General features: G+C 41.2%; 1 protein-coding gene across 1 annotated transcript in view; it reads right to left on the reverse strand.

Moving 5' to 3' along the window:
* The window catches only part of mmrn2a (multimerin 2a), a 29,146-nt gene extending 17,109 nt beyond the window's left edge, over nucleotides 1-12,037 (reverse strand). The window contains exon 1 of the mRNA XM_061746037.1: nucleotides 11,805-12,037. Coding sequence (XP_061602021.1) covers nucleotides 11,805-12,037 — 233 coding nt within the window. The remainder of the gene's footprint in view (nucleotides 1-11,804) is intronic.
* Between the last annotated feature and the right edge of the window lie 384 nt (nucleotides 12,038-12,421).

Consider the following 12,421-nt stretch of genomic DNA (forward strand, 5'->3'; position numbering starts at 1 on the left):
CTCCCCCGCAGTGGTTTTGGACTTTGAGGTTGTTTTATTTGGACCCAGGAAGCTAAAGACTTTATTCCGGGTCGATTTGAGGAACAATCCGGGTCCCAGATACTTGGATCCTGGTTTTATTGGTTCCTGGTGAAGAAGAGAGACTTTGGAGTCAAAGGTTTACGTGGTGAAAAGGACGAGTCACTTCCTTCACGTCTTTACAGGGTCCAGATCCAGACCTGCAGGTCCTCTACAGACCACTAGGGTCCAGACCTGCAGGTCCTCTACAGACCACTAGGGTCCAGATCCAGACCTGCAGGTCCTCTACAGACCACTAGGGTCCAGATCCAGACCTGCAGGTCCTCTACAGACCACTAGGGTCCAGATCTCGTGGGGGGAGGAGGAGTATGGAGTAAGATAGCTTTCAAAAAGATGTGTCCATGTTATAACTATTCATATTCGTAATGATAAACATTTGTATGTAAATAAAAAAGTTGTACTCAAAATTCTGCTGTCTCACACGAGTCTGATAAATTATTAAGGTTGTTTTTATGTGAGTATGAATCTAAAAGCTTTTAGATTAATTTCTACGACTACGAGTCTTCAGTGTGAACACGAATTCAAGTTTGGGGGTACGAGTCGAAAAACTGTTGAAATGACGTTACAGGCAGAAACAGGGGAAAGCAATCGAACCCCGAATGATGCGCCAGAGCAGCCATGGACACCGCTAACGCTAACGCTAACACTGGGGAAGCACCATCACAGCTAAATAACCCACCCAACATTAATTTATTTTTATTTAGTTATTTATTTCATTAAATTGTACTGTTTTAAATACTATACAGTTTATGGACGTAAAAACATACTACTGATAGGTCTTTTTTGTAAATAACTGCACCGACCGAGAACAGTCAGCAAAGACAAATTGAAACCGAACTTATACAATTAACGTTATATATATTATAAATATACAAAATTGACTGATCTATACGCCAATTGCCACAAGTTATAATGTTAACTCATTAAAAGCCACATTTTGGTCAACACTATATCTCAAATGAGTTTAGTTTTTGTCTTCATTAGTGCTAATTAGTTAACGTAAGCCAACTTTTAATGCTAGTAGCTAATGCAAGCACTAACTTGCTAACTTGTCGCTAGCTTGTAAGCTAAAGCAGTATGTCTTTACTGTCTTTTCTGTATAGTATTAAAAACAGTACAATTTAATGAAATAAATAACTAAATAAAAATAAATAAATGTTGGATGAGTTATTTAGCTGTGATGGTGCTTCCCCTGCATTAGCGTTAGCGTTAGCGGTGTCCATGGCTGCTCTGGCGCATCATTCGGGGTTCGATTGCTTTCCCCTGTTTCTGCCTGTGACGTCATTTCAACAGTTTTTCGACTCGTACCCATAAACTTGAATTCGTGTTCACAGTGAAGACTCGTAGTCGTAGAAATTAGAGTTGTATTCACAAGACTTTGCACTCACAGCTTTTAGATTCATACTCGCATAAAAACAATCCTAACCCTAATCATTTATCAGACTCGTGTGTGACAGCAGAATTTTGGGTAAAACTTTTTTATTTACATACAAATGTTTATCATTACCAATAGTTATAACATGGACACATTTTGGACACTTTTCGAAAGTTATCTTACTCCATAGAGGAGGAGGTGGAGGTTTCAACTTTCTCCTTCCCACGACCCGGTGACAGACTGGAAATGAAGGGATGGATAAATAAAACTTCCATTGTTTCAACAACAGACTCAGAAAACCACTTGAGTCATTTCCTGTTTCATCACTTCCTGTTGTGTCACTTCCTGCGGGGGTCCACCACTACTTCCTGGTGAGTGTCCAGAGCCGATGGTAACCCATGTCCATCTCTCCATCTCTCCATCTCATCCTCCTCTTCCTCCGCTTAGACCAAACTAAAGGAAACTACATCACATGACTTTGTTGTTTTAGACGACACACAATATGATTTTGGACTGATGGGAAACCTGGACTTCCATCATCTGGTTACAGTCGCCACAGAGATCTGATCTCACAGATCTGATCTCACAGATCTGATCTCACATATGTGTGTTGCGTGTGGCCTTGACTCTCTCTCTCTCAACACACAGCATTCTCAATAATCTAATTAATCTTGTCTCCTCCCATCTCAGAATACCACACCTGGGCTGGCACACCTGAACTGATTCCCATCAGCCTATAAAGCTCCTCTCTGCTCAGTGTGCCAGGAGACGCAGACCAAGCAACACCAAACTGGATGCTCTTTTGTTAGCTTTTGTTTAATTTGATCCTTAGTTTAGTTTGGGCCTGGAGATGGCCGGTAGTCTTTATTTTAGGTCGTTTGCTCATTTGTTTGTAGTTAGTTGGGTTTTGAGTTAGGGAGGGGGGTCCAGCCTCGACGTCCCTTTAAAGGGGTGGGCTGTGCCCCCCCCATCCTCCTTAGTTCAGCTGGCATCTCCAGGTCCCTTTTTCCTTATAGTGAGTATTATGATTTCTGCTCAGTGTATTTATTTTGGGAGGTTTGCTTAAATAAAAGCTGTTAAACTTGTGCTCTTTTGTTGGTGTCCTTCCTGATGTTGTGGTTTCCATTCTCGAGCCATATTATTTCAATGTTATTTGTGTGGAGACCGCAACAATCTGATCTCAGCTGATGGATGGAAACATTTCTAGTGAGTTCAACATCATCATCCACTTCTCTGTGTTATTGAGCTGCAGTTGAAAACAAGCTCATATGGAAACTAGAACCAGGATGATTCTACAATCACGCAGGATCAGGACATTACTAGGTATGTTTCTGGTCTCGGTCTGAACTAGTCCTGGTCTTGATACTCTCTGGTCTTGATACTCTCTGGTCTTGATACTCTCTGGTCCTGGTCTTGATACTCTCTGGTCTTGGTCTTGATACTCTCTGGTCTTGATACTCTCTGGTCTTGGTCTCGGCGGTCTTGACTACAAGTCTACTTCTAAGTTCACTTATTCCCCTTTTCCATTTTAACCTCCGTTTGTGTCCCTTGTTCCTGTTTGCACGCCCTGCCGGTTGTCATCGTGTCGGTGTTGCAGAGGTCTCATGAACACTCATTTAGCATCCCTCAGTGGTTCATCTCCATCTGGTGATGTTGCATCGTTATTTGGGCCCGAGCACTTACAGTGCGAAGGCCCTATTGTATCTGTATGAATTTTATTTTTTCTTTCTTTCTTCTTTTTCCTTCCGACGAAATGAGGCCTTTTTTTCCCCCCTAAACGTGCCCCAAAAGTCACCAAATTTTGCACCAAGCCAGACCTGGTGAAAAATTTGATATTTAATGGTTTGCATTAATGGGCGTGGCCTAACGGCTCAACAGCGCCACCTAGAAAACTTTGTGCCTCAAGCCCCACAATACGGTTTGACGTACATGCACGAAAATCAGTACACACCTGTATCATGTCGCAACTTAAAGAAAAGTCTCTTGGCGCCATGGCTGGAACCAAACAGGAAGTCGGCCATTTTGAATTAATCGTGTAATTTTGTCGCAATTTATGCCATTCCTTCGGCAGTTAATACGGCCCGAACCGTAACGTGCACCCAGGTGTGTTATACATCAAAATGTGTGTCTAGATCCTGTAACGACGCGCATTACTTTTATCAGTGAAAAGCGTTACCGTGGCGACAATAGATGCCAAAAAGCGCGCCCCCCCTTCATCTGATTGGTCCATATTTGATAGTTCCTACTTTCTGCCATAACTTTTGAATGTTTTGTGATAAAGATTATTATTTCCTGAAGCAGATTTGTATGTCTCTGCATGTCTTTAGACTCCACATGTTTCTAATTTGGCATCCCTTTGTCATTATTTTGGTGTCATTCTTCATGCCACCTCTGAAGATAGTTATGAAGGAGTTTCTGTCCTTATTTAGAAAGATTTTGGTTGTGTAGTTTGTCTTGGCGTCATTATTTCGTCCGTCTCTTTCAGGTAGCCGATCCACCTCCAGGGAACTTCCATCCCTCTCGTTGTTCATCTACTTCTGCCCGTTGTGCTACTGTTTTAGTCGTTTCTTTGTGTCGCCGTCGTTCGTGGTGGGAAAAGCCCGGCTGGTTTGTGTCGGACGTGTTTTTCCCTCGTTTCCCTCCCGTCCAACACAAACACCATGTGGTTTAATTTAGCTCCGTCAGTCATGTTGTTCAAACAGGACGTCTCTTTTTGGACCAAACTTCCCCAGAACCTGAGCTTTTCTCTCTCTGTACTGCCGAGATCAAACCAGCACTTTCAGCCGCTTCGCTCACCAGAACTGGTGTAGGGGCGGATTGAAGAAGCAGATCCTGGTGTTTCTGGGGGAGACCTTGACTCGTCTCAGGCGGAAATAGGACAACGTCAGTCGCATAGGTGGCAGGAGGCAGATGGACCTCCATTGGACCAACGGAGACGTTGCTGCTGAGATCTTCTCTGGACACGGGTCCTTACGCTTGGGGCTCTAAAGAGACGCTAGCAAGAAGCTCCTCAGATAGTTTTCATGTCGTCCTGAATCTCATCTGGGAATATTACACCCCTTTTCCACCAAACCGGTTCCAGGGCTGGTTCTGGTTCTGGTTCTGGTTCTGGTTCTGGGCCAGTGCTGAGTCTGGAACCGAGCTTTCTGTTTCCACCAATAAAGAACTGGCTCCGGTTCCAAGGTAGCAGCAACTCTTTGCTGGACTAGAGGAAAGAACCGCTTACATAAGCAGGGTTTTCTGTATCTTTGTAGATCTTAATGTGGAGAAATTATTGCACTGTCTTTCTGTCAAAACAGTAAAAACCATCTGGTCGTAACTCTGTTCCGGTTTTGTCGCTGAAACGACACCTGAACGGAGCGCTGTTGGTGCTGGACCTGGGGATGAGATACGTAACCATGGAAACCAGAACCGGTTCCATCCCAGACTGTAAACATGTTTATTTCTGCAGTAAAGCCGAACGTTTGATCCTGGAGGTCATTGGACCGGGCAGCAGGGCGGCTGCCTCACAGCACTGAGGTTCCTGGTTCCACTCCCGGGCCCGCCAGGAGTCGTTCTGTGTTTGTCTGGGTTTGGTCCAGGTTCGATAACAGACCCGGTTCTGATTCGGATGCATGCTTCTTTTGCCTTCTGGGCTCTTTAGTAACTTCCCCTAAATGTTTCTGGCTCCCTTTCATCATTTAGCACCTTAAAGTTATTTCTGCAGGAAGGAAATGATTCATAAATGAAAGTTATTCTCATAAGGACGAAAATCGTTACCTTTGTTTGCTCTTATTACAATGGCATTTTTTCATGCCATTGTAGTTGTTTTAAAACCAATAAGGACTCGTTTTTTCTGCGTCCTTGTAGCCATTTTGCATCCCAATTCTGTTTTTTTTTAGAATTAGAACATGATGAGGTTTTATTTGATTTCGGTCTTTGTTAGTTTACTTTCTTTCATTTTGAATGCTGTTTTGTCCAGTTTTTGTCCAGCCTGTTTTGTCCAGCCATCTTCATCTAAAGTGGACACTTTTTCCCATTTTGCGTCCCCTTTTTGTCCATCCGTCTCCTAACCCCGCCATGACCATTTTTATCTCCTTATTGTCTTTTTTTGACCTGTAAACTGCTTCAGTTTGCATCCCCTTGACCTCCGTCTGTGTCTGTAGCCATTTTTCATCCCTTTGTTCGCCCGTTTGACCATCTGTCTCCTTTTTACATCGGTGACTAATATCTCTGTTTTTACTCACTTTTCAAACCTATTTTCACTGTTTGTGTCTCTCGTCTTCAATTGACATCGCTGTAGTAAATTTGCATCCCTATTTTTGGCCACTTTGTGATCATTTTAGACCTTTTTTCTAGTTGTTTTGGATTACTGTGTTGATTTAATATCTATGATGTAATTTTGTTGTCCCTGTACATCTTCTCGGGTGCTTTTCTGATTCTTTTGGACAATTTACAGTTTTGATGATGGTTTTACAACTATTTTTTGTTTTTTTAAACTTATTTTGCATCCCTTTGTCGGCCCGTATGACCATCTGTCTCCTGATTGGATCCCTACACGCTCATTTTTGGCTTTAATGCAACTGAGAACTAAACAACACACCTTTCAGTTTTGATCTCATCTTCTTTGAAAACATTCTCCTTCGTGCGAGTTTAAGTACCTGTTGACCTCCGACACCCGGACCCCCCCGACACCTGGACCCCTCCATCCGTCCAAACACCAGCCGTCCAAACACCTGGACCCTTCCATTCATCCAAACACCAGCCATCCAAACATCATCCACAGATACAACTGAAGTTTGAAAACCTCAGAGAAACCTGAAAGCTGCTTCCCATTAGAGCACAAAGAGCCCGGTTTGTGGTTTGTGGCCGCCGTCATTAAAGCGTTTATAAGGGGGGGTTTGGAGGGTCTAGCGCTGTCATTAAAGCGTTTATAGTTAAGGGTTAAGGGGGTCCGGCGGTAATGGAGGGTTGTTTTGCTAAAGAGCCCTCAGGAACCGTTGATGAGGGACCTGCAGATCTGCCGGGTCGGAGCGATGAAGGAGGCCTTACAACAAAAACATCTAAACCCTCAGAAAACGGCTCTTTCTTTCAAGTGCCTCGTAACTTTAATCACCTTTCAGGCCGTTTAAGAGGAGAAAATTGTTCACGTTGTAGTTTTGGTATCAGTTGGGAGCCGGCCAGAACACACTTTAACTCTGTAACCCCCTGTTGCTATTCCAATAAGGCCAGATTACTTTGTGGAGTTCCGCAGGGGTCCATTCTTGGACCATTATTATTTCTTATTTATAATAAAGATTTGTCTAATGTTTCAAATTTCCCTTTTCCAATAATGTTGCAGATGACACAACCCTAGTGCTCTCTCATTCAAACTTCAGCTCACTGATTAAGGACGCCAATGCTGGTTTAACTGCCTATGCTAAGTGGTTCCGATTAAATAAACTATCCTTGAATATAAAGAAATCTAATTTCATAATTTTTAGTGGCAGGTTTTAGATGTTTCCCTGCTTCATTGCACCATGATACAAGTGACTGTGTCATTAACGGAACTATCCAGACTTTGATGACAAGCTGGTGATGATGATTAATTAGAATCAGGTGTGTTAGAGCAGTGAAACATTTAAAACATGCAGGACACCGGCCCTTCTGGGATTCAGTTTGACACGTGCCCTAAGGATTCATGCAAAATTACTATTGAGTCTGTTAATATTCCTGAGTTGTCAATTCAAGATTCCTGGGTTTTACTGTTGGTGAGAGTTTGAGTTGGAGAGAACAAATTGATTGGGTTACCAAAAAAAAATCAATAAATCCATTGGCATCATAAGGCGTGTTAGTTGTCTTGTCGCGACGAGTTGTTTCTTTACACTTTATTATAGTTAGTGCCACGGCTGGGCCAGAGGCACTCCTCTTCCATAGCTATGCAATAGCTATGGAGGAGGAGCACACGAGGCACTCTTATTATTGCTCAGGCTTATTATTTATTCTTCCGTATAAACTTCAGCACGTAACTAGTCCCGCAGCTTTGAGAAAACGCAAAAAGTAAAGACGTAGAAACGTGTGCCCTAATCGGGAATCGAGTGGTATGACTTTTATTAGCAATTGGTGCGCAGGTTTTCACGCAACATCCGAAAACGTGCGCTTTTTGGCCCATCCGAAACGCATTGGGAGAAATTTGGGGCCTCACCACTCGCACACCGTTACTCGAAAGAACTTTGAACCGATTTAGAAAGTTGTAGGCCCTGAATTTAACTACAGTCCTGTGAATTTTCAGAGCGATCGCACAAATAGTTTTCGCACGAAGTGCAAAAACATTTCCAAATTTCCAAACTAATGGGGAGATTTTCCCATGTATGTGTGGGAAAATCTGTCACAAAAGCCTACTGTGGATGCGAGAACGTAAAAAAAAATCACCTTTTTTCTGAGTCACCTAGCTTTCTCATACCTGCACGTAGAAATATGATTCAAACTTCAAAATGGAGGAAACCTTCTCTTCTCTCCAAAACAGTTTTCTCCTAAGATGTAAACTTTTCAAAATATGGGCACTCAAGCGAGGACTGGAAATCACTTTTTCGTCAAATCTAGAGTGCGGAATATCGGTTGGTAGAGTGTGAGAAGCCGTAAAAAATTACCAGAATTTTTATTTGTAACTCGAGCTCACGGCCAAACCGTAAAAAGGAGACAAATAATCTTTTGTCAGAATGTAGACATAGGTGTTGGGATTCATAAAATGTGACTTTGACAGGCGGGGTATGCACAAAATTTAAACAGGGAAAGATAGAGCGGTGCCAATACCTGCCTCAGTCCCCATTGACTGTAATGTAATAAAACGTTTTCTTCAAAAGAATCTCACTCTGTCTTCGCACTGACCTTACTCACTTATTTTAAGGAATATCTGAATAAAATTAAGATTGTCAGAATCTGCCGGGTTCTGTGTCTCTCACGAGGTTTTTGTTTTTCTGCTACGAGCTACGGTACACGCACGCACACACACACACACACACACACACACACACAGTAAATAATCCCCAGTAAATGCTATAACTTTTGAATGGTTTGACATAGAGAGTCGTGGGTGGTGTCATTGGACTCGGATTTGAGTCCTTGACCTCCATTGGTGAAAATTAGCCCCGCCCCTTCTTCTGATTGGTCGATATGTGATAGTTCCTATTTTCTGCAATAACTAAAGAATGGTTTGATATAGGTAATGTCATCAAAATCGCAATCATCCAGCAGTAGTCCCGTGGCACTTAAACATTTCCAGGGAATTTTGTGACTAGTTTAATTTATCCTTATCTCTCATATTGTTATTATATTGTTGTATATTGTTTGGGCAAATACTTTTCCTACAACTCTTCACAAAATTCTGGTCCTACAGAAACGTTTTGTTAGGGTTGCACCTCGATCAGATTCACACGCTGCTCCTTTATTTCAGAAACTCCACATTCTTACTATTTATGATATCAATATTTTTCAGATATGCGTTTTTATATATAAGATAAACTCAAGTGAAGGGAATATTCCTGGACAGTTCAAGACTTACTTTAAATGAATTTCTTATTCAACTGGACAATCCTCAGATCTTCATCCTCCTAAATTTCAGGTCAATGTTCGATGAGATTTAGGGACTAAATTGTGGAATGATTTTTCCTCATGGCAAAGACTCTTCCTCTTTGAAATGCTATAAAAGACGTTTAAAGGAACTTGACTGCTGTTTTGTAACTGTTTTTCCAACGTATTGTTGTACATGTTTCCATGTTTAGTTGTTTGTGTGTTTCACTCATAGTGACGTGATCATTTCTAACATTAGTCTTATTTGCTCAGGAGTCAATACAAGTTGTAAAAACAGTATCCCATGCACTCACACACACTTATGCTTTATTCTTTATTATTATCTATATATTACATTATTAGTTTGCCATCACTTTTATGTAGTTATACTTTTTGTTTTTGTATGTTAATCTTGTGTTCTTTATAACATGTGGAATGTTAATAACTTCGGCGGAGGCTTCAAATAAACCTATTAGGTTTTTTGCCTCTTCCTGCACCGTATAGTATTTATCTTTTATATTTTCTTGTATACCTTTAAAACTGTGCAAAACAATAAACTAAAACTAAACTAACCCCCAGTTAGGGGGTTTAGCTTGGCTGGATTAGCTTAAGCTAACTAATAAAACCCTTCATTCATTCATCCTGATCTAATGTGTCCAAACATCCTCGTTTCAGACGTTTAGTTTAGTTTAGTTTAAGTTTATTTCAGTCATATAAACCTTTCAAGGCAACAAGGAAGAGACAAATTTTACAATTTGACTGAAAAAGGCTCAGGCAGAAGCAGAGCTTATTAATGCTACTATACAACTGAAGCTAAACAATACACGGTGTCAAGTGGGAGAAAAAAAGCTTTAAAAAAAGGTTGATTTATTACTTTCCACGTTTTCTGATTGACCACAATAATTTTATTTGCCAAGGTTGGTCCAACACTAACAAAATAATCATTAAAATGGTTCGTTATTGTCTTTAATTGCTCAACCTTTGAGCCACTGATATCCCAAAAATAATTTGGAAATTCAATTTGTGTGGATTTATTTTTAATTATATGATTTATTACTTTCCAAGTTTTTTTGCATATTGTTTTTACTAGCTTGTAGCTTTTCAGAGTAAATTTTTTTCTTTTGTTGTCTTATGATTGTTGTCAGTTTATTTTTATATAATTATATTTATGTTCACTTTCTGCTGGTTTGATGGGTAAAGAGTCAGGAAGCTCCAGGTTCCTCCAACAGGACGAAGGCATTAAAAACTGCTGAAAGATGTAAAAACTGCAGTGGAGGAACGTCTTCACTCCTGAGACAAACCCTGACCAACACCATGAACTTTGATCAGGTTCAACTTGTTTCAGAGATTTTTCTTCATGGAAAGGTTCAAATAAGTATCTAGAGGAAAAAATAACTGAAATTCTAAAGATAGATGCAAAACAACCACAACATGGTCCAAACCCAAAGTGATGCTGAATAAAAATGAAAGATCCTTAATTTCTGGTCAATCCTTAAACCAAAAATGGTTTAAGGATAAAAAAAATCCAACCAAAACTTGGAAGAAAAGAAAAGAAAATAAAAAGTAGAGGGATGTAAAACACCTCAAACTGGTCAAAACCAACCAACAAGAGATGCCCAATAATCAAAGATCATTTTAAAATCCAAACAAGAGCCGATAAATATCCTGAACAATAAAGTGATGCAAAATTACAAGACTAAAAAAACAGAAATTAAAATAAAAATAATCCTGAAGAGGTAAAATCCAAAATCATCACAAATGGGTCAAACCAGTCAAAACCGATGCGAAATGACTAAAGAACCTTTTGAAACCCGACCAAAGTCCAATCACTCGCTTCAAACAACTGGACGGAACATTTCCAGTCAGATTGAAACAATTTCCATAACAGAGGATGCAAAGTTAACAAACTGGACCAAACCGGTCTTCAAGATGTGAAATGACCAGAGATTCAGTTTATAATCCAACAAAACATTCACTAGCTAAATACTTATATGGAATTACCAGCTGGAGGGAAAATTGGACCCAAATCCATCCCAAATTATTCCATAGAGGTCAACGGTGATGCCAGATGAGCAAAGACTAAACATAAAATACCAAGCAACTATAATATCTATACTATATACTATTATATATACTATAATATATATATATATATATATATATATATATATAATTGGACACCAAATGGCTACACAAGGTGCAAAATACCAAATACTGAATAATACAAACAGTAGGATATCAAAATCATTGGAAATAAACACAAAATAACCTTAAAACCGTTTTTAAATGTTTTTTTAAATAACTAATGAAGCTAAAAGGCAATGAATGGATCCAAAATGATTACATTTCAATGGGACATGGATCGATAAGGCTTGATTGAAATTAGGAGATCAAAGTGTCTTTATTTGACAGATGAACCACAAAGTGACAGAAGGGACTAAAAAGGGGAAGCAAAATCCCTCTAAAGAGACAGACCAACATCAAGGGGTGAAAATCATCTCAGAAAACCAAGAAAATCCTCTTTGAGAAAAGTAGCACAGAAAACCAAACGTGCAGTTACCAGGAAGTTTGCTGGATGTCGTCATACGACAGAGATTATCAGAATAAAGTGGAAATAAATTAACAAGAGTCAAAAAAGATGCTTGGCGAGCAGAAACTGAGACATTTAGACAAAATAAATAGCAAAAAGTGAAAATGTACAGATGCTAAACACCAAAGAAGTATAAAAAAAATTCCAGAAGGTTCAGGATATGAAAAATGACCAGAAATAATACTGAGTGATTGATCGTTGAAGTGTCGGCTGCTGTTGTAGTGTGAGACTCACCCGATCCGGGTGTTTGGGTGACTCCCCGTCCCCCCCAGAGGGGTGTCTGGTCCTCCTCCTGGTCCCGGCTCCTCCTGCTCCCCCACCCCGGGGTGCCGGGCCCCCCCATCCTCCCCGGGGTGCCGGGCCCCCCCCTCCTCCTCCCCCACCCCGGGGTCCCGGGCCCTGACGGCACAGTGGGCGCTAACCAGTAATCCCAGCAGCAGCACCAGTCCTGCTCCCACAACTGCCATGGCTGACTGGAGTCTCACTCAGCCCCCTGAATGCTTTAAAGGAGGGAGGGGCAGAGGAAGGATGGGGAGGAGAGGAGGGAAGGAGAGGAGGAGGACCAACCCCCCGCTAGCCCCCCGCGCCCCGCTGCTGCTGCTGCTGTTAATGCTGCTGTTAATGCTGCTGCTGCTGCTGCTGCTGCTGCTGCTGCTGCTGCTGCTGCTGCTGCTGCTGCTGCTGCTGCTGCTGCTGCTGCTGCTGCTCAGACCTCCTGCTCTGACCGGGTCAAACTAACGTAGACTTGTTCATAATGACAAGTGAAGACAAAACAATTCATTCACTGTGTAGATAGATGGATGGATGGATGGATGGATGGATGGATGGATGGATGGATGGATGGATGATGG

The sequence above is a fragment of the Cololabis saira genome, chromosome 17, assembly GCF_033807715.1.
Source record: "Cololabis saira isolate AMF1-May2022 chromosome 17, fColSai1.1, whole genome shotgun sequence".
Taxonomy (NCBI): Eukaryota; Metazoa; Chordata; class Actinopteri; order Beloniformes; family Belonidae; genus Cololabis; species Cololabis saira.